We start from the raw sequence: 27,380 nt of genomic DNA, 5'->3' as shown, positions 1-27,380 counted from the left end.
CAGTAATTTTGCAGATTTCCCATGGTTTTTATATGGTTATACTATGCATATATACTGTATTATGGTTTGACCTGTTTTTTTTTTAATATGATGTACCATACCTCTCTGGGATTTACACAGTAAAACATCAAAACAAAGGCAACAACCCGGGTAAGACAGCTTTTAAATGTATTTATCTTAATGCTAGAAGTCTGAGAAACATATTGTTAGAACTTGAAGCTACTGCACTAACAAGTAACTACAATGTGATAGGTGTTACAGAAACTTGGTTGTCTGAGAGTGATGGAGACGAATATAATATTAGTGGGGATACACTATATAGGAAAGACAGGCAGGACAGAAGAGGCAGAGGGGTAGCGCTATACATAAGAAATAGTCTTGAAGCCCAGGTGTTAAATCTGGACAAAGAAAACGCTGAATCAATATGGGTCAGAATAATGGACAAAAATTCAAAAAACAATTAAAAAAGGGCATAATAATAGGAGCATGCTATAGACCGCCAAATTCAGATGCCGAGCAAAATAATCTGTTAAACAATGACATTAGAAATGTGTAGCGTGTAGAAAAGAAGCCATACTAATAGGGGATTTCAACTTCCCCCGTATAAAATGGGAGAACCCGGTGGGGAGCACGACAGATGAGGGGAGGCATGCCTTGATTTAGTCTTTTCAAATAACGAAGACAGAATAACTAAAACAGAGGTCACTGGCAAACTCAGACCACAACATGGTCTCATTTGAAGTGTTTTTTTTTTTTTTTAAAAACACCCAAAAGTAATGACTAAAGCTAAGGTTTACAATTTTAGAAAAGCAAACTATGAAGGTATGAAACAGAGACGAACAGTAGTAGATTGGAGTAAAATAGAGAAAACATCCACAGAAAAAGGATGGCTGTTTTTTAAAAATGTAGTACTAGAGGCGCAAAACAATTACATCCCAAAAGTAGACAAATCTAAATCCAAAACAAAATGGCCAAAATGCTTTAATAGATGAATTAAAAAAAAATATTCAGTGAAAAAAGCCACTTTACAGAGCATTTAAAAGGGACCAAAAACAAAGTACACAAAAAATGTACTTGGAACTGCAAACACAAGTAAAAAAGGAAGTTAGAAAGGCCAAGAGAGAGATAGAAATCAATATTGCTAAGGGGGCTAAAACTAATTCCAAAATGTTTTTCCAATATTATAACAGCAAGAGAACATTCAAAGAGGAGGTTAAATGTCTAAGAAACACAAATGGCAAAATCATAGTCGAAGAAAAAAAAATAGCAAATATATTAAATTATTACTTTTCACAGGTTTTTACAAAGGAGGACACGGACAACATGCCCGACATGTCGACCTGTTCCTATCCAGTTTTAAATAACTTTAGCATAACAGAGACAGAAGTGTTAAAGGGACTAGGAGCTCTTAAAATAAACAAATCCTCCCAATAGTACTCAAAGAAATGAAAAGTTATTTACAAAACGCTAACCAAGACATGCAACAGTCTCTTGACACAGGGGTTGTACCGACAGACTGGAAACTTGCAAACATAATACCGATAGACAAAACTGAACCAGGTAACTACAGACCAATAAGCCTGACTTCTATTATATGTAAACTTATGGAAACTATAATAAGATCTAAAATGAAAAATTACCTATATGGTAACAATATCCTGGGAGACAGTCAGCATGGTTTTAGGAAAAGGAGATTGTGTCTAACTAACCTGCTTGATTTTTTTGAGGATGCATCATCGACAATGGATAATTGCAAAGCATACAACATGGTTTATTTAGATTTCCAGAAAGCTTTTGACAAAGTCCCGCATAAAAGATTAATTCTCAAACTGAACGCAGTAGGGATTCAAGGAAATGCATGCACATGGATTAGGGAATGGTTAACATGTAGAAAACAAAGTTCTGATTAGAGGAGAAACCTCAAAATGCAGCGAGGTAACCAGTGGTGTACCACAGGGATCAATCTTAGGTCCTCTGCTATTCCTAATCTACATTAATGATTTAGATTCTGGTATAGTAAGCAAACTCGTTAAATTTGCAGATGACACAAAAATAGGAGGAGTGGCAAACACTGTTGCAGCAGCAAAGGTCATTCAAAATGATCTAGACAGCATTCAGAACTGGGCAGACACATGGCAAATGACATTTAATAGAGAAAAGTGTAAAGTATTGCACGCAGGCAATAAAAATGTGCATTATAAATATCATGGGAGATACTGAAATTGAAGAAGGGAACTATGAAAAAGACCTAGGAGTTTATGTTGACTCAGAAACGTCCTCATCTAGACAATGTGGGGAAGCTATAAAAAAGGCCAACAAGATGCTTGGATATATTGTGAGAAGTGTTGAATTTAAATCAAGGGAAGTAATGTTAAAACTACGCGGTGATCTGATTCAATCATTCAAAATCCTAAAAGGTATATACAATGTTGACTCGGGACTTTTTTGACCTGAAAAAAGAAACAAGGACCAGGGGTCACAAATGGAGATTAGATAAAGGGGCATTCAGAACAGAAAATAGGAGGCACTTTTTTACAGAGAGAATTGTGAGGGTATGGAACCAACTCCCCAGTAATGTTGTTGAAGCTGACACCCTGGGATCCTTCAAGAAGCTGCTTGATGAGATTCTGGGATCAATAAGCTACTAACAACCAAACGAGCAAGATGGGCTGAATGGCCTCCTCTCGTTTCTAAACTTTCTTATGTTCTTATGATTAAAAAAATAGACATTATTTTTAAATTACATATATAAAACAAATTGTTAAAACACGATGCAATAAATATAGTAGTAATTTTACCCTTTAAAGACCAAACCTATTTTAGTGGGATGCTCCCCCAGGACCAGGGTTTATTTGTTTATTACATTTATCCTCCGGATCTTTATAAGCAATAATGGTCACTACTCTCGATTTATTTTCTCAAAAATAAATATTTATAAATAAAATAATGTTCATTTCATTATTATCAGTAATAAGGGAAAAAAATGCAACAGATACCAGTTTAGTTCCTGAAACATCTGCTTATATCCACTCGTTTCTTGATATTTATAAATGTTGTAAAAACATATATTAAAAACACGACAGAATAATTGTTCAAATGTAATTATCAGTCAAAATAATCAGATTTACAGTGTTTTTCCATTTCTTTCTGATCTCTAAACAAGTTCCTGTGATGTTTTGTTTCTGCGTGCTCCTGTAAACTGTCTCCGTCCTTTAAAAATAAAATGCCCGTCTCAGTGACATCACACGGAAAAAATAAACTATCAGGGAGTGAAATTCAATATGCAGTGATACGCGTTTCCAACCTGTGCGGCACAGTATGGTGGCTCAGCAAGTGTGCGTTTGTGATCGTGCCCAGAAAGACATTTCAGTATGATCGGTTAATGATAAAACAATTTATATATATATATATATATATATATATATATATATATATATATATATATATACAGTGCCTTGCGAAAGTATTCGGCCCCCTTGAACTTTGCGACCTTTTGCCACATTTCAGGCTTCAAACATAAAGATATGAAACTGTAATTTTTTGTGAAGAATCAACAACAAGTGGGACACAATCATGAAGTGGAACGAAATTTATTGGATATTTCAAACTTATTTAACAAATAAAAAACTGAAAAATTGGGCGTGCAAAATTATTCAGCCCCTTTACTTTCAGTGCAGCAAACTCTCTCCAGAAGTTCAGTGAGGATCTCTGAATGATCCAATGTTGACCTAAATGACTAATGATGATAAATAGAATCCACCTGTGTGTAATCAAGTCTCCGTATAAATGCACCTGCACTGTGATAGTCTCAGAGGTCCGTTTAAAGCGCAGAGAGCATCATGAAGAACAAGGAACACACCAGGCAGGTCCGAGATACTGTTGTGGAGAAGTTTAAAGCCGGATTTGGATACAAAAAGATTTCCCAAGCTTTAAACATCCCAAGGAGCACTGTGCAAGCGATAATATTGAAATGGAAGGAGTATCAGACCACTGCAAATCTACCAAGACCTGGCCGTCCCTCTAAACTTTCAGCTCATACAAGGAGAAGACTGATCAGAGATGCAGCCAAGAGGCCCATGATCACTCTGGATGAACTGCAGAGATCTACAGCTGAGGTGGGAGACTCTGTCCATAGGACAACAATCAGTCGTATACTGCACAAATCTGGCCTTTATGGAAGAGTGGCAAGAAGAAAGCCATTTCTTAAAGATATCCATAAAAAGTGTCGTTTACAGTTTGCCACAAGCCACCTGGGAGACACACCAAACATGTGGAAGAAGGTGCTCTGGTCAGATGAAACCAAAATCGAACTTTTTGGCAACAATGCAAAACGTTATGTTTGGCGTAAAAGCAACACAGCTCATCACCCTGAACACACCATCCCCACTGTCAAACATGGTGGTGGCAGCATCATGGTTTGGGCCTGCTTTTCTTCAGCAGGGACAGGGAAGATGGTTAAAATTGATGGGAAGATGGATGGAGCCAAATACAGGACCATTCTGGAAGAAAACCTGATGGAGTCTGCAAAAGACCTGAGACTGGGACGGAGATTTGTCTTCCAACAAGACAATGATCCAAAACATAAAGCAAAATCTACAATGGAATGGTTCACAAATAAACATATCCAGGTGTTAGAATGGCCAAGTCAAAGTCCAGACCTGAATCCAATCGAGAGTCTGTGGAAAGAACTGAAAACTGCTGTTCACAAATGCTCTCCATCCAACCTCACTGAACTCAAGCTGTTTTGCAAGGAGGAATGGGCAAAAATTTCAGTCTCTCGATGTGCAAAACTGATAGAGACATACCCCAAGCGACTTACAGCTGTAATCGCAGCAAAAGGTGGCGCTACAAAGTATTAACTTAAGGGGGCTGAATAATTTTGCACGCCCAATTTTTCAGTTTTTTATTTGTTAAATAAGTTTGAAATATCCAATAAATTTCGTTCCACTTCATGATTGTGTCCCACTTGTTGTTGATTCTTCACAAAAAATTACAGTTTCATATCTTTATGTTTGAAGCCTGAAATGTGGCAAAAGGTCGCAAAGTTCAAGGGGGCCGAATACTTTCGCAAGGCACTGTATATTGTAACGGCCCGGCACTCACTCGGGTTCGTTGCCCCTTTAAAAGTACGACCCAGGACACAAGAAATTGAGTTTTAAGCGCGGTTGCGCTAATATTTTAATAAACACAAAATTAAAACAAATCCAAAACAAACACCTAACTCCATTTGGAGTGCTTACTAAACAGGTATTTCCCTTACTACCTTGCAGGACGGCTAAGCCGTTTACCTGCTAACACAAACGCAAATAAACTGCACACAGCACTTACTCTTCGGACTGCTCGGAAACAGAGCACGTCTTCTGTCTCCTCCTACTCAGCAGCCTCGTACAGACAGGCTGCACGTCTTAAATACCCCGTGCCTGGCTTTAATTTACAATATAGCTCAGTTGCGGGTGATAATTAACCAATAAACAATTAAACAAAATAATAAAACAATTAAACAAAATGTGCATTCCGCACATGATTCTCTCGCAGGGAGGTTTTAACCCCCTCCCTGCTGTTTCTCATAACCCACTACTTCTCAATATATATATATATATATATATATATATATATATATATATATATATATATATATATATATATATATATTGTTAAAAAAAGCTTATTTTAAAATTGTGAGAGGTCTGTGGAAAAAAACTTGAAGCAACTTACTTGTCTAGCTAGATGAGAAGACAAAAATCACATTTTATACAAAAACACTGTATGTGCCTGTCTGTTTTTGAAAAATAACTAATGGCGTTTCGTTTCTGCAATCTTCATTGAATGCCCAATTAACCTTGCCTTTAAATTCAGAAATTCGCACATTTACAGTAAAGGCGATATCTCCTTTTTTCACAATCTACCAATTTCCTGTGACACAGGCACTGGTACTGAGGCATAGCAAGATATCTCTTTAAAGTTGCTAGTACAGAACAGGATTAATTAGGAACATTCTGCATGAACCAGAACTATAATTTTCCTTCAAAAACACAGTAAAAGCAATAACTTCTATAAACCAGTAGGAAGTAATGTATTTGCATTTTACGAAGCAGATATTTGGTTTAAGAGCACTAAACCATTTGAAATTCAGAAACGTATTGATTCAGAGCTGTTTTATGATATTTCCCTACCGCATTTTCATGCAATCCAAATTTCAGACTCATGGACAAAGCACAGCATTATCAAAAAAGTCATAACTGTGCTAACATTCTCATAAAGAGCAACTTGGCATGGGAAGAAAATATCACTTTATGTGTTATTCTTCAGTTTGAAATCACTTTGTACATATTTTTCAGTTTTGGTCATCACATGCTGGTGACCATTGTACAACTCAAATGTGGTTGTAAGAAATACTTCAGTAAGAAATGCCCCATAATACAAATACCCCATAGTCCAGGGGGCAGGGGGCAGGGGGCAGATACATGGGTAAACTCTGGTGAGCCAGCTATACACATTTCAGATCTCTAAAGATATTTTTAAAAAATCACTATATATGATGAATGAAACAGAAAATGATACACAAAGTGAACCCTAATAATAATAATAATAATAATAATAATAATAATAATAATAATAATAATAATTGCCCTTTTAAGCCATTTAAAACAGTGAGTTAACAAAGTTACAGTATTTTTTATTGAATCTCCCCCTTGGTCTCCATAATTTCCAACTCCCCATTTCAGTTCAGTCTTACTGCTGAGGTTTAGATGTGTCACAGATGACTGTCATTACCTGTTCAATACATTCATCATCATGGAGGAGGTAAAGTCTGGAAATATTGTACTGTTCCTCTAAAGCAAGAGCAAAGTGTTCAATGCAGCGGATAGACAGCTTCTCTTTCAGGGTCAGGACAATATCCTAGGAATTGTGCAATACAGATTAGTATTTAATGTCATTTCATTCTCCACCCTGTAAAGCATTTCAGCAAGCCACTTTAGCGCTGGTAGATAGTTCAATCACATAGAAATTGTGATACTTACCTTACATAACATTTTGCAACATACTGTTGGCGAATATGTGGTGGCTTACAAATACTACCAAAAGATTGGCATACCTTTCACTGATTATATATACAACTCAAAAGGATTTTGTTACAGTATCTGTCAGCAATTTGTTTCAGATTTACAAGTAGACAGACATAGAGGACAGGAACATTGGCCGGGTTTCCATGCAGTTTAGAAACTCCAAATTCTCTCTCCACTGTCACGAGCAGATACCATGCACATTCCTCCCGTTACAGTAAGTGCATGTCTAAGGTTGGGTAAATCGCCTTCTCACGCTAAAAAGCTGTACAAGTGACAACAAACATCTCCGAAAGCCGTACAGTATGCTCATGTGACTTCAACAGTGAAAATCCCGTTTGTGGCGTAACCTCACGCAACTTTGTACTATAACTAAAGGCCGTACCAAGCAATCCTTTATTATCTTGGTAGGCAATTGAATATCTGAAGTAAGCAAATTATATGTAGGGGTCCAAGGGCCACTTAGGCAAACAAAATGGTGTATTCTTATGTATCTGGACACAGAAATAAGGCAGTGTTCATTTTGTACATGACCAGCCAAATGTTAGCTGAGGCCTTTGTGGACCACTTTCTTTTGAGCCAAGGTCAGAAAGACTTAGAGCAACAGATGCATGCAAAGCCATGATTGATCTTTCAGTGGAAGAACATGAAGGACTGGTGCTGGGATTCAGCTGAGTAACACTTTCATTGGCTCTTGCCAGGGATGGAAAAAGACTCCATTCCTGGTTTTACTGTGAGTTTAATAATAAGACACACCTGAGATTGTTACCTATTCACACTGTGGCTAATCAAGCTTGTATTAAAATCTGGAATCTGTGAATCTGCTATGCAGAGTCTTATTTCCATCCCTGGCTCCTGTAGCCAAAATCAAAACTACTACTTGCTGCTGTGTGTTGTAAACTTTCTACAGAAAGTTTTGCAGTGTGAGCTGCTGCTTCTGCATTTTATTTCACAAAATATAAAATAAAAATAAATAATAAAAAATAAAAAATAGCTACACTTCTCTTGTTTTTTTTTAATTTTACAAATGCTTTTTATTTATTTTTTTACTGAAATGCTGTCTATTTCTGTAACTTATTATTTAGTGAACAACCAGAATAGTTGCTTTACCAAATTAAATTATTAGGTGGAAGCACTCGCATGTGAACAGTTTTGGGGAAATAAATATATTTTGAGTTGAAAATAAAATGGAACAAAAACAAGATGAAAATGAGTTATGAGACAAGCTGGTAGTAAGCCAGGTCACGTGACTAGGCTCCCCTTTACAGACCTTTGTGATCATAAGCGTCTAAATGTATTAATTTTCCATTCCATTTCATTAATATGTCTACAACCAGTTGTTTGATATTTTCTTGATGCCCAGCACTTTTAATCAACCCTTTACCAATATAACACTGCCAATTATATTTATTTAATTGAGAGACACACTAATCATCAATAGCCCTTACTCAATCCTCTACCACACACGACTGCGTTGAACACAGGGAAATGCATGGCATTTCTAACACGTAAAAGATAACACTAAATGGTGATTGGGCCTTTCAGAATCTAACGGGAACTCCATGTAGTGTATTGGTTCTTTCTCCTGTCAGACTAACGTGTTTTCCAATGTCCGAATCAAACCAGAAAATGATGTAGCCAATAGATTGCACAGTTGACTTGTAAGGGGGCGGGAGTTCATGGATGCCCAATCATTACCATTATATCATATGACTCAAGTACGTGTAGATAATTAAAAAAAAAAAGACGTGTCTGTGTATCAATGCAATGGAAGCGAAAGCAGTAGCTTTGCAGCGCTACTGAAAATCTTTAAGGGTGTGCGCTCTGTTCAAAACATTTTTAATACCCCAGGAAATTGGTAGGCAACTAAAATAATTTGGTAGGCCGTGCCTACTGTTGCCAACCGCTATGTCCGCCACTGTCTGAAATCTGGTGGAAGTAGCTCTAGCAAATAGTAAAAAATAAGCATGCAGTGAGGGGTTTAGAGGCCTCTTCATTCAGCATTTTTATGATACAATTTAGTCAACATCTGCCAAATAAAAATTAATAATAATAAGAAGAATTTATTCAACACTTCAAATGATTGCCATTTGACTCATAAAATGATTGTGCTTTATTGTTTAGTTGTCTTATAAGTAAGGATACGATTTTGTCACAGAGGTCACAGAAATTGGGAAAATCGTGAATTTGAACAAAAGTCAGTGAAATCTTGGAAGACACTGCCTTTATTTCCTTTAAAATGCAGTATGTCATGCACTGAAAATACAAATATGCGAGTATTTGTAAATTGTTTGGTTGTGTATGCACACAGCATTTATGTGTAGCTATGTAGGTCAACGAATGAGATTTGTGATGTATGACACAGGCCATGTTTTTTGGGATGGAACCACATAAGTCCTGCGTTTTGATTGGTCCATATCTGTCACATGAATATTTCGTCACACGAGTGGGAAGCTTGCAGGCATTTTTAACATTGCGATCAGAGAGAGAGAGAGAGAGAGAGAGAGAGAGAGAGAGAGAGAGAGAGAGAGAGAGAGATCTGCTTTCCACAGCCTTTCAATTAAAATATAATTAGGTATTTTGCTGTACTAATATAACAAACTATGGATGATTACTTTATATGAATTATCATGCTATGCACAAATGTAAGAATTGACTTTTTGTAGTGGTGTACTTTTTAGCATCTATAATCGTTTGCGCGATATATTTTAATATCAAATATATGTATTCCAAACTATTACAGATTTGTTACAGGATTCATTAGTTTATCTCTAATGTAATCACAGTTTTACATATAGACTGCCCCTGTTTTCATTTCTGTCCCAAATTCTGGGCCGCTTTGGTTTTTAGATAACGTCCCAAATTCTGCATTTTCGAATTCAGGCCAATTTTTGGGATATTCTGCTTAGCTGACAGCCGAGTTTGTATGCACAGTTTACCATAAACTGGACCGTGAATTCATTTAAGAGTAACCCTTAGTACATGAATCAAAGTTAATGTATTTTTTACTCTCCTCAGAAAACATTTAGGAACATGGTATTCCAAAAAAAAAAAAAAAGGTCATCTCATTTGCTTATGTAATGTCCATCAATATATAGTGAGGCATAGGGGTTTATCAGACCTTCTGGGTTTAAGAGACCAGTGCCCTTCAACAACTTCAAATAAATCTTATTGTATTGTATTAGTCAACATTTCCCTTATCTATTCCTGATAGTTTATACTGTAGGTCAGGAGTTTTCAACCTTTTTTTGAAACTGTACCCCTTCTATCTGGAGGTTTCAGCTCGAGTACCCCTTTAGAATTTTCGCTCAACTGAATGGTACCTCAGTTACAATAAAATGGATTATAATCTGTGTGCACAAGAGTCTTAGTTAAAGAAAGACATTGTTTAGAAGTTTTGACTTTTTTTGCCAACCTGGAGCTCAAAAGCTATTGGAAATGCAACATTGACACACCATCATGCTGAAAATGTGAACATTTGTTGAAAATGTAGCATTTGAAAACGGGTGGCTCCCTGTGAAAGAGGGCCCCCAGACTTGACCCTAGGAAGTTCAACCCGGTTTCTAGGCCCCGGGGTCATGGAGATATGACCCCAAAAAGGGTCGTTTTTGGAAATTTTTGATGGGGGCGTATCTCAGGTTCTATGGGGGTTAGGAACTTGATTTTTTTTTGCGGCGCACAAGGAGTCACCGTTTTCATGGTTCAGATGACAGGACGGCTCGGCAAAGTGAATTTTTTCGTCATGATTCGAGTTTTTGGGTGAACCGCCGTAGTGGGTGGTTTGGGGTGCTCCCCTGAGTCTATATCACTTCGAATGGTGGTTCTACATGCTCGGGTTCGAGAGATATGTCTGAAAATGTGTTTTTCAACCCTGCCATAGACATGAATGAGGCTGAGCACCCTGAACGCCCTGAAAATATTTTTTGCAAAGAATTGCTACGAAACTGGGCATGTTACATTCAGGCTGGTCTAGAACCCTTCGAACGGTGGTTGTAGGTGCTCTGGTTCGAGAGATATGACTGAAATTGTGTTTTTTAACAATGCCATAGACATGAATGGGGCTGAACACCCGAAAATATATTTTGTAAAGAATTGCTACCGTGGGTGTATGCGTGCAGGGGTTGCCTGGTGGTGTGTGCTTGCAGGGGTTGCATGGTGGTGTGTGCGTGTAGGGGTTGCATGGTGGTGTGTGTGTGCAGGGGTTGCATGGTGGTGTGTGCGTGTAGGGGTTGCATGGTGGTGTGTGCGTGCAGGGGTTGTATGGTGGTGTGTTCGTGTAGGGGTTGCATGGTGGTGTCTGTGTGCAGGAGTTGCCTGGTGGTGTGTGCGTGCAGGGGTTGCATGGTGGTGTGCGCGCAGGGGTTGCATGGTGGTGTGTGCGTGCAGGGGTTGTATGGTGGTGTGTGTGCAGCGGTCGCATTGTGGGTGTATGCGTGCAGGGGTCGCATGGTGGATGTATGCGTGCTGGGGTTGCTTGTGGAGGGGAATTAGAGTGCAGGTTTGGCGCAAAAGAGGGGGCGGGAGGCGAGGGCATATAAGGAGGTGCAGGGAAAAGACTGGGAAGGGTAGGGTAAAAGAAAAACTACCTCCATCATTTATTTTCACTTTCAACTCCCTTTCCCTCACTTTATTTTATTTTGTGATTATTTAATTATTGTCAAAATAAACAGCCTTCATCTACTCACAGTTGCAGTCTCAATTCTGTCCCAAAAAGAACCAGAAATGCTACAATATATTGATGGACATTACATAAGCAAATGAGATGACCTTTTTTTGGAATACCATGTTCCTTCCCAAAAATGTGTTTTAATATTAGCCTTTAATAAAGGAAAACAACTGTTTTAATTCATTTTCATGTATCTATTTCAGTGCAATGTAGTTTCTTCATTGTAATAAGAAATACATTTTTTTAACATTTACATTTTATTTGTTTTTTCATAAAAAAAAAAAAAAATTTCTGGGAGAGTAACTTTGATTAATGTACTAAGGGTTACTCTTAAATGAATTCACGATCCAGTTTATGGTAAACTGTGCATGTATGACTTAGAAACTCGGCTGTCCGCTGAGTCCCAAAAACTGGGCTGAATTCGAAAATGCAAAGCGGCCCAGAATTTGGGACGTTATCGAAAAACCAGAAGTGCTTGGAATTTGGGACGTTATCTAAAAACCAAAGCAACCCAGAATTTGGGACCTAAATGAAAACAGGGGCAGTCTATATATAAAACTGTGGTTACATTAGAGATAAACTAATGTATCCTTTAACAAGACTGCAATAGTGTATACATTTTATATTAAAATATATCGCGCAAACGATTATAGATATATGCTATTTGAAACAAAAAGTACACCACCACAGAAAGCCAATTCGTGCATAACATGATTATAATTCATTTAAACTAATAACCCACAGTTTATTATATTAGTACAGCAAAATACCACATTATATTTGAATTGAAAGGTTGTGGAAAGCAGATCTCTCTCTCTCTCTCTCTCTCTCTCTCTCTCTCTCTCTCTCTCTCTCTCTCTCTCTCTCTCTCTCAAAATTCTAATTCAAATTCAAATTCAAAAATGCTTTATTGGCATGACGAGAGCGCTCAGGTATTGCCAAAGCTTTTATAATACAAAACAGAAATAATAAAACAGAAATACAATTACAGAACATAACAAACACAAAAAACCATTGTTCCCTTCCCTTTGAACAATATAACTACCTCCCTCCCTCCCTCTCTCCTTCTTTCCACCCTCCCTCCCTCCTCATCACCAGTAACCCATGGTCGTGTATGCAGGGTGTCACACACTGTCCCTCAGGTTGTGGCAGGCAGACACATACTGTGCTGCTAGATTTGCAGTTCGCTCCTCCTCTCCTAGAAGGATGGGGATTTTACTCGAATTGGAGAGGAGGTTAAATTGGGGGATATATCTCTCCCGTATCTCTGTGTATTTTGGGCAGGACAACAGGAAGTGCATTTCTGTTTCTACCTCTCCCAGATCACAGTGACCGCACAGCCTTTTTTCTTTGGCAATCCAGGTTTTTTTGTGCCGGCCAGTTTCGATGGCCAGGCTGTGGTCACTGAGTCTGCACTTGGTCAGGATCTGTCTATGTTTTGTGTTTTTGACCCTGACCAGATATTCTGCCAGGGTAAATTCTTTTTTTAGGGCCAGATAGCATTGTAATTTATTGTGTGATTCAATTTCGTTATTCCAATGTACTTTATAATTGTTTTCCAGATTTAGATTAATTTGTTTCATTTTTTGTGCTGGGAGTTTTTTGTTGGTGGTGTTCTGAAGCTCGCTGGTATTAATTTGACTTATTTGGCTGAGCTTCAGTACCATTCTACTGAGGGGATTCTCTTGTGGGGGCTGTGAGCAGCTCCGCAGTGCAGTGTGGTGGTAGGACTGCGGATCAGCCTGCTGTAGATGGACCCAGTAGTTGAGCGCTCGTTTCTGTATGGAGTGGAGTAAGGGGAACCGGCCCAATTCAGCCCTGCAAGCGCTATTGGCTGCACTCCTGTGAACCTGCAGGAGGTGTTTACAGAATTCCAGATGGAAATTCTCTATGGGGCTTTGATCCCATTTTTTATAATCAGGGTTCATAAGGGGACCCCATACTTCACTACCATACAGAAGGATTGGCTTTATTATGCTGTCGAAAATTTTTAGCCAAATTTTTATTGGTGGTTTAATTTTGTATAGCCGATTCTTTATTGCATAAAAAGCCCTGCGCGCTCTCTCTCTCTCTCTCTCTCTCTCTCTCTCTCTCTCTCTCTCTCTCTCTCTCTCTCTCTCTCTCTCTCTCTCTCTCTCACTCGTGTGATGACATAGTCATGTGACAGACATGGACCAATCAAAACGCGAGACTGTTATGCGGTTCCATCCCAAAAATTGGGCCTGTGTCATACCTCAGATTTGTATTTTGTAGTTGAGCGAGCATGTAAATGAACAGATCGCATGTTACTGTAAACTCTCGGTTGTGATCTTCACATACATACAGCACTTGTTAATTTATTTTTTAAACAAAAAAAGTGGGCTTGCATCTTCCAAAAATATTAATGAAATTTCTTGAAACTTTTTTCATACAATGTAGCTAGTGTACCCAAGTAGTCTCTTGAAAATAAATACTCAGTCTCTCTAAAACTAAACATTGTTAAACAAAATACTTTAGATTGCCGTTGAACATCTTTTTTTATTTCCTGCAAACTGTAGATAAAACGAGAGGTTTATTTGTTTGTGTTCTTTTTTCTGATCTTTGTGATGCCCCGTTTCTTGGACACAGTGCTGTCTGTGTGATTTGACCTTAACTCTGTTGTTTTTATTTGTTTTTATGTTTGAAGGGGCAGTGCTCTATAGGCTACTCAAACAACCAATTTAAACGTCTCGTTCTTATTATTGAGAAAAAATATATACCGTTTCATTTTGAACACGGTAATGAAAACAATTATTTGACATGCTGATTTTGTGTGTGTGTGTGTGTGTGTGTGTGTGTGTGTGTGTACACATTTGTGCCGGACGCTCACAGAGAAATAGGAACACAGTTTATTTCAGACACAGTCTGTTTCGCTACGCGGCCGGAATAAAAGCCTGCATCGTACAGTATTCTATTAAAAAAAAAAAAAAAAAAGTTACGTTGGTGTGAAAGGACCTTTAACTAAGTTTTGTACTCTAAAGTAACATTTAAACCAGCAGTCAAAATCAATAGTCTTTATATTATTGTTTTTGTGTACTATTTAAAAGCTCTTGCGTATGTATGGAAACTTATGGAAACTATACTAATATCCAAAATGGAAAAATACCTATATGGTAACAGTATCCTGGGAGACAGTCATCATGGTTTTAGGAAAGGGAGATCGTGTCTAACTAACCTGCTTGATTTTTTTGAGGACATCGACAATGGATGATTGCAAAGCATATGACATGGTTTATTTAGATTTCCAGAAAGCTTTTGGCAAAGTCGCACATAAAAGATTAATTCTCAAACTGAACACAGTAGGGATTCAAGGAAATGCATGCACATGGATTAGGGAGTGGTTAACATGTAGAAAATAGAATGTACTGATTAGAGGAGAGACCTCAAAATGGAGCGAGGTAACCAGTGGTGTACCACAGGGATCAATATTAGATCCTCTGCTATTCATAATCTACATTCATGATTTAGATTCTGGTATAGTAAGCAAACTTGTTAAATTTGCAGACGACACAAAAATAGGAGTGGAAAACACTGTTGCAGCAGCAAAGGTCATTCAAAATGATCTAGACAGCATACTGGGCAGACACATGGCAAATTACATTTAATAGAGAAAAGTGTAAGGTACTGCACGCAGGCAATAAAAATGTGCATTATAAAATATCATATGGGAGATACTGAAATTGAAGAAGGAATCTATGAAAAAGTTCTAGGAGTTTATGTTGACTCAGAAATGTCTTCATCTAGACAATGTGGGGAAGCTATAAAAAAGACCAACAAGATGCTCGGATATATTGTGAAAAGTGTTGAATTTAAATCAAGGGAAGTAATGTTAAAACTTTACAATGATTAGTAAGACCTCATCTAGAATATTGTGTTCAGTTCTGGTCACCTCGTTGCAAAAAGGATTTTAATGTTCTAGAAAGAGTGCAAAGAAGAGCATCCGGAATTATCCCGGGTTTAAAAGGCATGTCGTATGCAGACAGGCTAAAAGAATTGAATCTGTTCAGTCTTGAACAAAGAAGACTACGCGGTGATCTGATTCAAGCATTCAAAATTCTAAAAGGTATAGACAATGTCGACCCAGGGGACTTTTTCGACCTGAAAGAAGAAACAATGACCAGGGGTCACAAATGGAGTTTAGATAAAGGGGCATTTAGAACAGAAAATAGGAGGCAATTTTTTACACAGAGAATTGTGAGGTTCTGGAACCAACTCCCCAGTAATGTTGTTGAAGCCGACACCCTGGGATCCTTCAAGAAGCTGCTCGATGAGATTCTGGGATCAATAAGCTACTAACAACCAAACGAGCAAGATGGGCCGATGTATGTTAATGTAGCTAAAAGTACATTATTTGGTGGCCTTTCCTTGACATTTCTGTGAATTCTTTTTTTTTTCTGCAATTCGCCCATGAAATGTACTAAAAATCACTGTGACAAAATCATATCCTTACTTATAAGTAAGGTTATAAAAAAAATAGTGAAGCTACTACAACAGAAAAAATGCAGCCCTTTGCAATAAATAAATAAATAAATAAGTAACAAAGCCCTTATTTTTTCATCCTTTACACTTTTGTTATCTTTGGTGATCGGATAGCCGATTTGCTTTAAGAATAATGTTACGTTAACATATTGAATTACATACCGCTTTGTAGTTTTCCATATACTTAACGAAAAATTGACAAATTTAAAAAATGTGACATTTCAAAATCTAACATCAAAAACTGTACTACTATTATGACTTTTGCGATATTGTTTTGTTGATTCTTTGATTACATGAAATAAAATAAAATATCTAAATTATGTTGTTTATTTTATTTATTTATTTATTTATTTATTTATTTATTTATTTATTTCTTAGCAGACACCCTTATCCAGGGCGACTTAAAATCGTAAGCATATAGTTTTTAATTATGTATCAGTCCTAAAATTCTAGGTGATGCAAAACTTTTGGCCCTAGCTATATATATATATATTATTTGTTATTTGTTTATTTAGCAGACGCCTTTATCCACTGAACCATTTCTTTAACCACATTCTATTGGCCTTGCACTGTCCCTGGGGAATTCAAATTAAGGTATTTATTATCATTATTATTATTATTATTATTATTTAAATAGTATTATCTAGTGGGAAATGTGGGTGAGTAGGATAGACTATTGTAGATTTACTGCCTGTATTTTAAAATGTACTGTATTAAACATTTTGACTGGATAATTTCGATATTATTAACCTAAAGTGCTGGTATTTTAACTCAGTTTGTAGACTGTAAGGATCAGAACTGGTTCTGTAGGGAACTTGTATATCTTATATATGTACGTGTATAAAAGGTTTCAGGGCTCTCCAAAACTTTAGCATTGAGGGTCCAGGACTCAACTGAACAAAACTGAAGTCCCAGAGGAAATTTTGGGGGTCCCAATGAAAACTGTGGGGGTCCCAATGAAGTACAAAGTCTTGATGTTATGGTATACATCTTTTTTTTATTATTCATTAACCACTTCAACACCATGACGTACGCACGTACGTCAAATGAAAACCCACTTACAGTACCATGCCGTACCTTTCGAAGGCATCTATTCTATGATCGGTTTCTCAGTCTAGTATTTCAGGTTTCATTCTCTAAGGCAGTGCTAGTACTGTGGAATGTGCAATGAAAGTCGGGGGAGGGTCAGGTGACATTTGTATGCAATTGCGTGTCATGTAGCGATTCCAATCTACCTGTGGGTGTTTAGAAGACTTGAGATATATTGTGGGAAGCAATTCAACTTTTACAAGTGTATATATATATATATATATATATATATATATATATATATATATATATATATATATATATATATATACACACTACCGGTTAAAAGTTTTAGAACACCTCCATTTTTCCAGTTTTTATTGAAATTTACGCAGTTTAATGTCTCAATGTACTCTGAAATTAAAGCATAGAACAAATAAACAATTGGAGATAAAAAAGAAATCATGGAATTGTTTTGTTTAACAAAATTTAATCTACATTTTTGACTCATCAAAGTAGCCACCTTTTGCAGATATAACAGCCGAACACACTCGTGGCATTCTTTCTACAATGGAAATCAAATATTGTTCAGAAAGTTCTTCCCAACACTGTTGCAGAAGTTCCCACAAATGTGTTGCACTTGTAGGTTGCTTTGCTTTCACCCTTCTGTCCAGTTCATCCCAAACCAGCTCGATGGGGTTTAAGTCTGGAGACTGTGCTGGCCATTCCATGATTTGAAGCCTACCGTCTTGTTCTTTTCTTCTAAGGTAGTTCTGACATAGCCTGGAGGTATGTTTTGGGTCATTATCTTGCTGTAGGATGAACCCCCGACCAACTAGGCGTATACCAGAGGGTATTGCATGGCGCTGCAAAATGCTGTGGTAGCAGTTTTAGTTCAGGGTGCCACTCACTCTGTGCAAGTCACCGACTCTGGATCCAGCAAAAGAGCCCCAGACCATCACGCTTCCTCCTCCATGTTTGACAGTTGGTGTCACACACCGAGGAACCATCCTTTCGCCTACTCGACGGCGTACAAAAACCCTGCGTGATGAACCGAAGATTTCAAATTTTGATTCATCGGTCCATAAGACCTTCTTCCAGTCTTCAGTAGTCCACTGGTGGTGCTTCATGGCCCAGGCAAGCCTCTTTTTCTTATTTTGCCATCTTAGCAATGGCTTTCTTACTGCCACTCGACCTGTCAAACCTGCAGCTCGAAGTCTTCTCTTCACAGTTGAAACTGAGACTTGCTTACTTCGACCAGTGTTAAGCTGTGCTTGAAGCTGTTGTCCTGTGAGCCGCCTATCACGCAAGCTGTTGACTCTCAGAAACTTGTCTTCTGATTCTGTTTTGGTTTTGGGTCTGCCAGACCTCTTCCTGTCAGAGTTTCCTCCAGTTTCCAAGTGCCTTTTGATGGTGTAGGAAACTGTACTCACTGACACCTTGGCTTTCTTTGCAATTTCTCTAAAGGAAAGACTTACACTTTTAAGGGTTATAATGGTCTGTCTGTCTTCCTTTGTTAATTGCCTTTTTCTCGCCATTATGAGAGCAATATACTACTTCCTGCAGTACAATACTGTCCAAATAATGCTTAAGAGGGTGTAGTAACACAGTCTGTTCCAACACTGCTTTTATACAGACTTTGTAAGTAATCAACAAAAGTTGGGACACCTGTAGGAATTGTTAGCATCAACTTTCAAAGCTTAATTTACTTCCATTGCTGCAGAACAACTGTAAGTTGTTAACCCATTACTTGTTCCCTGAAAAAGGCCTTTTTGTATAACACTGAAATGTACATTATTTTTCAGTTTTTGGTAACCTAAACTTTTTTTTTTAACCTCTGGCAGTTTACCGCTTACCTTTGTACCATTTCAGGTTATTCACTGGACTTGAACTGCTTAAATTTCAATAAAAAAATAGGGGTGTTGACCGGTAGTATATATATATATATATATATATATATATATATATATATATATATATATATATATATATATATATATAGTGTTTTAAATTATTATTTTTTGTTTTATTATTAGTTTTACTTGTTTAGTTATAGTTTTATACAGCTTTTAGCGAAAGGTAAACATGGCAACGTATGTGGTCTTTCTATAATGAGCAACAGGAGTGAAGTTGGTTCGGAGGATTTCGATACCAGCAACAGTGATGCTGACTTATCACTCAGCGATGATGATGAAGAGGATGTGGAGCCAAGAACAATACAAACTGTACAAACAAAAGAGCATGCAGCTACTTTACAGGTAAGCCAGCTGCAAACGGGAAGCTGTTTGGTTTGAAATGGCAGTGCTGTGACGAAATACTATCAAAACACAGCACTGGGTACAGGCAATGCAGCAGCCAGGTCCATCACAATGCCTGCGCAAAGTAGCTGTGTACACGCATTTGTGGCTATTCCTCCAACACAAGGGAAGCAGAGACTGCAACGAAAATGAAAACAAGAGAAAATACACAAGAAAAATGTGCAGTGGTTGTGAAGGCTTCTCTGCCATAGCTGCACGTATGAAGAAACAGCACTGTTTGCTGAATACGTATTGGTTGACGTTAACTTTGGCTGCTTTGATAATATTGCGTCTGATTTGAGGAGAGGGAGAGTGTCGGAGAACCATTTAAATGGGAGAGGTTTGGTAAAGTATATTAAAAACAAACCATAGCAAACTAATCCTAATAAAAGTTCCCCACAGTAAAAGCATAAAAAGTGTAACAAGGCATAGCAGACATGACTGGGGGATGTTATTGCCTAAGCAGGCCTGCTCGGCTTCGCCTGGGGCTGGGGAGGCCAGCTCGCCATCGCCTGGGGAGGCCTGCTCGCCATCGTCTGGGGAGGCCAGCTCGCCATCGCCTGGGGAGGCCTGCTCGCCATCGTCTGGGGAGGCCAGCTCGCCATCGTCTGGGGAGGCCAGCTCGCCATCGCCTGGGGAGGCCTGCACCACACTGCCAGGGGATGCCTGCTTGTCATCACCCGGGGCTTTGTTGTATCCAGCAGTAGTAGTTGCACTGCAGGAAATTCTGGGGTCAGAGCCCAAGAAAAGGGAACCGCCTGCTACAGAGAAGGGGGAAGAGGTGAGGAGATCACCTCCACCTGCAATAGTTGCACTGCCGCAGTACGCAGCACTGCTGCCACTGCTGGAGTGACCCTCCAGCGCCACTGCCATCAACCTGCCTGTTCACCATCGCCCAGGGAGGCCTGTTCGTCACTGCCTGGGGGTCGTTTGATGCTGACCCCCGAGGATTTGCTGTGGCTTCTGGTGGAGTGGGCCGCACCACTGTCTGCCTATCTGCTGCCGGCACTGCCACTGGCAGCATGTCTACTGCCACAGCATTGCCATTGTCAGCCTTGCCGCTGCCAACATTGCCAATGGCAGCATGGCCATTGCCAGAATTGCCCCGGCTGGAGGAGCCAGTCTTGGAGCTGTCAGCATGTCCACTGACAGCATTGCCACCGGCAGCCTTTCCACTGCCAGTGGTGCTACGGGAGAAGGAACTCGCCCGGCTGTCAGCATTTCCGCTGACAGCATTACCAATGGAGGAGGTCCTTGCTCCACTGTCCGCACTTCCTCAGACAACATTGCAACTGTCAGCCTTGCAACTGCCAGCATTGCTACTGGCAGCTATTGCTATTCATGCTGGATGTATACCAGCGCGATACTTGTTTGGTTTTGTTTTGTGTCTGTTTTCTTTGTCTTGTTTTGGCCAACGTGCCTTTTGTTTTGTATAAGTGTGTGTGAGTTCTGTGGTGTCCTGCATACATATTGAGAGCTATAACCCTGCAATTATTTAGTGTGGTATCTGCTTCTTCCCCTGGCTGGAATTCGCATTGCTGTTTAAATCGGCGTTGAAATAGGTAAGTAGATTGTAGTTTATTTGTTATAATCGTTGCTTGCTTTGGTAAGCAGCCTGCACTTAAATTAAAAAATTTAAGAAAAGGAATTACGTGATCCAAACTGTGTTGGGGGCGTGTTGAATTGTGAAGTTGATGCAAATTTAGTGTTAAGTATACGGCTCCAGGCCGACAGGATAATATAAATTGGCAATCAGTGTCTTAGAATGCCAGCCGTTCTAAGCGCCAGCCAGTCTAAGGGCCACAAGTCTGAGCTGTGGGAGTCTGAGCAAGGACAGGTGGAGCGAGGACCTTTTCCAAATCCTTCCCAATGGCTACTAGAGGCCTCATTCCCACTTTGACACCTAACGTCTGGATCCCCTGGACAAAGCGGGCTCACTTGTTTTCCACTCCCAGAATGGATACTGGTAAGTACCTGCTGCACATACCCGTATTAACTCCTTCTACCCCTATGCTGCCTGCTACAAACTTGAAAATCTCCTTTTTTAATTGTCGCTCTCTGACCAACAAATCTCTGCTTCTCAGCGAACTTATAACCAATAACAATCTTGATCTTCTCTGTCTAGCTGAAACCTGGCATTCTGTAAACGACATGCACTCACTACATTGAGCCACCCCAAAGGGCTATTCCATCTTTGATAAACCTCGCCTCACTGGCTGAGGCACTGCTGTTATTGCAAATTCTGTGCTCACTTCCTCAGTTCTTTCTTTGCCTGCCTTTTCTTCATTTGAGCATCTCGCCATCAAGCTCACCTCTCCCATGTCCCTCACCCTTGCTGTTATCTACCGTCCACCTAAGAACAACTCTGCTTTTATTGCCGAGTTTTCAGAATTCCTCTCCCTCGTCACTTCTACTGACAAAATCCTACTCCTAGGTGACTTCAACATTCATGTTGACTTGTCTTCCTTTCCCCTAGTGACTGACTTCAACACAATTCTAGACTGTCTTGGACTTTCTCAATCTGTCAACGTCCCACTCACACCCGAGGACACACCCTGGATATGCTCATCACCAGAAGCCTTGATGTCTCCAATCTCTCCGTCTCAGATATCGCTCTCTCTGACCATTTCATAATCACTGCTAATATTAATCTCCCTGATCCTTTCTTAGCTACTGATACTGTTGTCTCCTTCCGTCCCAAGAATCTGCTGAATCCTTTGAAACTCTCATAATGTGTCTCTGCATCCCCTCTAACTGGTACTCTCCCATCCTCAGTTGATGATGCGGTGACCCTCTACAATGTCACCCTTACTCATATCATCGACACTGTTGCCCCGCTTACAACCAGAACCGTCAAGAAAGATTGAAACTCCCCATGGTACACCCTTGAACTTCGACAGCTTAAGTCTGCCTTCTGCAAGCTTGAGCACAAGTGGAGGTCGTCTGGACTAACGGTTCACAGAGAGATCTGGACTTACCATCTCGCGAGCTACAGGCATGTGCTTGCTGCGGCCAGGGTGAAATACTTATCTGAAATCATAACTATAGGACACTGTGACAGGGTAGCCGTGTGGCGACGCCAGGCCAGAAGCAGGAACAAAAACAAAGTACTGCAGGGCAAATGATGCTTGCGGCGCAGTTTATTTATTTAAAGAACAAAAATAAAATAAATATTTAAACACAAACACACTTGCTCACAGTGCAAAACAAAAGATGTAAACAAAACGAACACAAAATAATACGATCAGGCTGGGCAGTAGCCTTCACTGATCCTACTTATTTTTTATCTTTTAATTTTTACCCTCCTCTCGCTCGCTCTCGTTCACTCCTCCGACCACCCACCCCGAGTGCAGAGAGCTGAAAGCTTTTATGCAGGTGACCATCTCCTGATTAGCAACAACTTAATCAATTAATTAATTCGGGAGATGGCCACCTTCTACACAAGGTTTTTTAAATTGTGGATGGGGCTTCCCATCCATGCTGCAAACAAATGCGTTGCATTTAATAAAACAATAGCAAAACAACACAGCTATGCCATCATTTAAAAATACATAAATACATAATAATAATAATAATAATAATAATAATAATAATAATAATAATACAATAAAACAAATACAAAATAATAAATTGCCCAGGGGCGGAGGGGTACCCCGTTCTAAAAATAAACAAATAATCATGTACAGGGCTCCTCGCCCTGTTACAGACACGGTAAACCCAATGTTCTCTTTAGACCACTGATCAAATCCTACATCCAGCCACCGACAGATCCAACTCTGGTCCATCCTCCTCTCTTACCTGTCATGATTTCTCCTCTTTCTTTTGGAACAAAATCAACAACATCTATTCTACACTCTCCCACCCAAACCCAGTCTACTACTTGACCACTCTGACATTCCTCTGGTTGCCCCTCATGCCCTCTCCTCCTTCTCTCCTCTCTCAATTGCTGATGTTTCTGGCTTACTGTTGAAATCAACTACTGCCACATGCCCCCTGGACCCCTGGCCAACTAATCTTGTCCATCTCTGTGCTTCTGATCTTGCTCTCTCCATTATGCACACTCTCAACCTGTCCCTGGACTCTGGCTTGGTTCCTGCTGCCCTTAAGCTTGCCCGAGTTACACCGGTGCTCAAAAAACCCTCCCTTGACCCGGCTGATATATCTAATTCCCGTCCCATCTCCAATCTCCCTTTTCTCTCAATAACTCTCGAAAGGGCTGTAGCCAGTCAGCTGATGAAACATCTCACGGACAACAATCTGCTTGAATCTCTACAGTCTGGTTTCCGGCCGCATCACAGTACTGAAACTGCTCTGCTCCGGATTGTGAATGATCTCCTGCTCAATGCTGATGCTGGTGCTCCCTCTGTGCTTGTCCTCCTTGACCTAACAGCCGCTTTTGACACCATAGATCTTGGCATTCTTCTTGACTGCTTTCAGAAGTATGCTGGAATCTCTAGAACCTGTCTCTCCTGGATATCATCTTACCTATCTGGACGTATGCAGTCTGTTTTCTATGCTGGATGCAGTGGTGTTGCAAACCCAGTCACTTGTGGTGTCCCCCAAGGATGTATTCTTGGGCCCCTTCTCTTCAATATCTACATGCTTCCCTTAGGTCACCTCATTCGCCAACACAGCCTCATGTTTCACTCCTATGCTGACAACACCCAGCTCGAAACTTAAAACTCGACCCTGGTAGCCCCTCTGCCATGGTCCGGCTCTCGGCTTGCATTCAAGACATCGAGGCCTAGATGTCTGCCAATTTTCTTCAGCTGAACACTAGCAAATCTGAACTCCTAGTAGGATCTAAAACTCAACTTAAGAATCTAAATATAGCTGCCCTGAACCTTGGAAACTGTCTGCTGCTGCCTTCCCCCACAGTACGAAGCCTTGGTGTACTTCTTGACAGCAACCTCTCCTTTGATGACAACATCTCCTCTGTGGTCAAATCTTCCTTCTACCATCTTCGAAACATTTCCAAAGTCCATCCCTACCTTTCCCTCCTGGATGCGGAGATACTCTGTCATGCATTTATCTCCTCTCGACTAGACTACTACAACTCTCTATATGGTGGTCTCCCAGCACGCACCATAAACCGACTGCAGCTAGTCTAGAATGCCACTGCCAGGATCCTTACCAGAAAACGTGATCACATCACCCCCCGTCTTGCCCAGCTGCACTGGCTACCTGTAAAGTTCTGGATTATTTTCAAAACTCTCCTGCTCACCTACAATGTCCTTCATCACACAGGTCCCGAGTACCTCCTCAACCTGCTGACCCGCTATGTCCCTGCCCACAAGCTGAGGCCCTCCGACTGGCCTGCTTGTTATCCCCAGCTCTCAAGACCCACCTTTTCTCTCTTGCTTTCCATGCTCTTTAATACTAGAAGGACCGGAGATATACTCATACCTAGAAGCCCCCCAGCAGTCTTTCTGTCTGCTGTATTCAAAACACTGTAAATAGTATAACGAAAGGAGAAACAGTCGGATGTAATTAGTTTTTTTTTTATTGAGTACGCCACATAAACATCTGAACAACCGAAGCACCCGTGTGTGTATATATATATATATATATATATACAGTGCCTTGCGAAAGTATTCGGCCCCCTTGAACTTTGCGACCTTTTGCCACATTTCAGGCTTCAAACATAAAGATATGAAACTGTAATTTTTTGTGAAGAATCAACAACAAGTGGGACACAATCATGAAGTGGAACGAAATTTATTGGATATTTCAAACTTTTTTAACAAATAAAAAACTGAAAAATTGGGCGTGCAAAATTATTCAGCCCCTTTACTTTCAGTGCAGCAAACTCTCTCCAGAAGTTCAGTGAGGATCTCTGAATGATCCAATGTTGACCTAAATGACTAATGATGATAAATAGAATCCACCTGTGTGTAATCAAGTCTCCGTATAAATGCACCTGCACTGTGATAGTCTCAGAGGTCCGTTTAAAGCGCAGAGAGCATCATGAAGAACAAGGAACACACCAGGCAGGTCCGAGATACTGTTGTGGAGAAGTTTAAAGCCGGATTTGGATACAAAAAGATTTCCCAAGCTTTAAACATCCCAAGGAGCACTGTGCAAGCGATAATATTGAAATGGAAGGAGTATCAGACCACTGCAAATCTACCAAGACCTGGCCGTCCCTCTAAACTTTCAGCTCATACAAGGAGAAGACTGATCAGAGATGCAGCCAAGAGGCCCATGATCACTCTGGATGAACTGCAGAGATCTACAGCTGAGGTGGGAGACTCTGTCCATAGGACAACAATCAGTCGTATACTGCACAAATCTGGCCTTTATGGAAGAGTGGCAAGAAGAAAGCCATTTCTTAAAGATATCCATAAAAAGTGTCGTTTACAGTTTGCCACAAGCCACCTGGGAGACACACCAAACATGTGGAAGAAGGTGCTCTGGTCAGATGAAACCAAAATCGAACTTTTTGGCAACAATGCAAAACGTTATGTTTGGCGTAAAAGCAACACAGCTCATCACCCTGAACACACCATCCCCACTGTCAAACATGGTGGTGGCAGCATCATGGTTTGGGCCTGCTTTTCTTCAGCAGGGACAGGGAAGATGGTTAAAATTGATGGGAAGATGGATGGAGCCAAATACAGGACCATTCTGGAAGAAAACCTGATGGAGTCTGCAAAAGACCTGAGACTGGGACGGAGATTTGTCTTCCAACAAGACAATGATCCAAAACATAAAGCAAAATCTACAATGGAATGGTTCACAAATAAACATATCCAGGTGTTAGAATGGCCAAGTCAAAGTCCAGACCTGAATCCAATCGAGAATCTGTGGAAAGAACTGAAAACTGCTGTTCACAAATGCTCTCCATCCAACCTCACTGAGCTCGAGCTGTTTTGCAAGGAGGAATGGGCAAAAATTTAAGTCTCTCGATGTGCAAAACTGATAGAGACATACCCCAAGCGACTTACAGCTGTAATCGCAGCAAAAGGTGGCGCTACAAAGTATTAACTTAAGGGGGCTGAATAATTTTGCACGCCCAATTTTTCAGTTTTTTATTTGTTAAAAAAGTTTGAAATATCCAATAAATTTCGTTCCACTTCATGATTGTGTCCCACTTGTTGTTGATTCTTCACAAAAAATTACAGTTTCATATCTTTATGTTTGAAGCCTGAAATGTGGCAAAAGGTCGCAAAGTTCAAGGGGGCCGAATACTTTCGCAAGGCACTGTATATATATATTTATATATATATATATATATATATATATATATATATATATATATATATATATATGAACATTTATTTTACAAATCAGAACAAGAAAATGTAAATAAATAAACATCTGAACAGACATCGGTTTACAACATACATATTTATAAAACTGAAACGATAGCGATACATTTTTAACTTTTCAACAGCAATCGGTTTAATATCAGATGCGCAAAAGCAACTGAACAACATTGATAAATAGAACACAGCACAGCACAAGAAGTTATAAAAAAGTCATTTATTTCTTTTTTATTTTTATATTTTTATTGCACTTGCCAACCTGGCATTGGCGTCTCTTGCGGCTCTCTGCGGGGTTGCCAGCTTCAGCTGTGGGTACACGCTTGGCAGTCTCCCACTGTTCCAAATGCTTCTTGTGAAGTTCCTGTGCTAACTGTAAAATATATTCTCTCCTTGGTAAATTCTTCTCCGTGCATTCTTTGTAAAGTACCCAGGAGTTGATGGCTGCTAGGTCCAATGGATTGTAAAACACCTGAACAGGCCACCGTCAGGAGCCAGCTTTCACTGAATACTTCCGTGCCATCTGATCCAAAACATCAACTCCATATTTTGTTGCGTTGTA

General features: G+C 39.7%; 1 protein-coding gene across 3 annotated transcripts in view; it reads right to left on the bottom strand.

Moving 5' to 3' along the window:
- The window catches only part of LOC117420497 (FERM and PDZ domain-containing protein 1), a 212,424-nt gene that overhangs the window by 58,560 nt on the left and 126,484 nt on the right, over positions 1 to 27,380 (bottom strand). For 2 of the 3 annotated variants that reach the window (XM_034921745.2, XM_059025944.1), the window contains exon 8: positions 6,775 to 6,900. The exons of the other annotated variant lie outside the window; for it this stretch is intronic. In XM_034921745.2, coding sequence (XP_034777636.2) covers positions 6,775 to 6,900 — 126 coding nt within the window. The remainder of the gene's footprint in view (positions 1 to 6,774; positions 6,901 to 27,380) is intronic. 3 annotated transcript variants of the gene reach the window in all.

This window comes from Acipenser ruthenus, chromosome 1, assembly GCF_902713425.1.
Source record: "Acipenser ruthenus chromosome 1, fAciRut3.2 maternal haplotype, whole genome shotgun sequence".
Taxonomy (NCBI): domain Eukaryota; kingdom Metazoa; phylum Chordata; class Actinopteri; order Acipenseriformes; family Acipenseridae; genus Acipenser; species Acipenser ruthenus.
The sequence above is the reverse complement of the archived record's forward strand: the minus strand, read 5'-3'. Positions and strand labels throughout refer to the sequence as shown.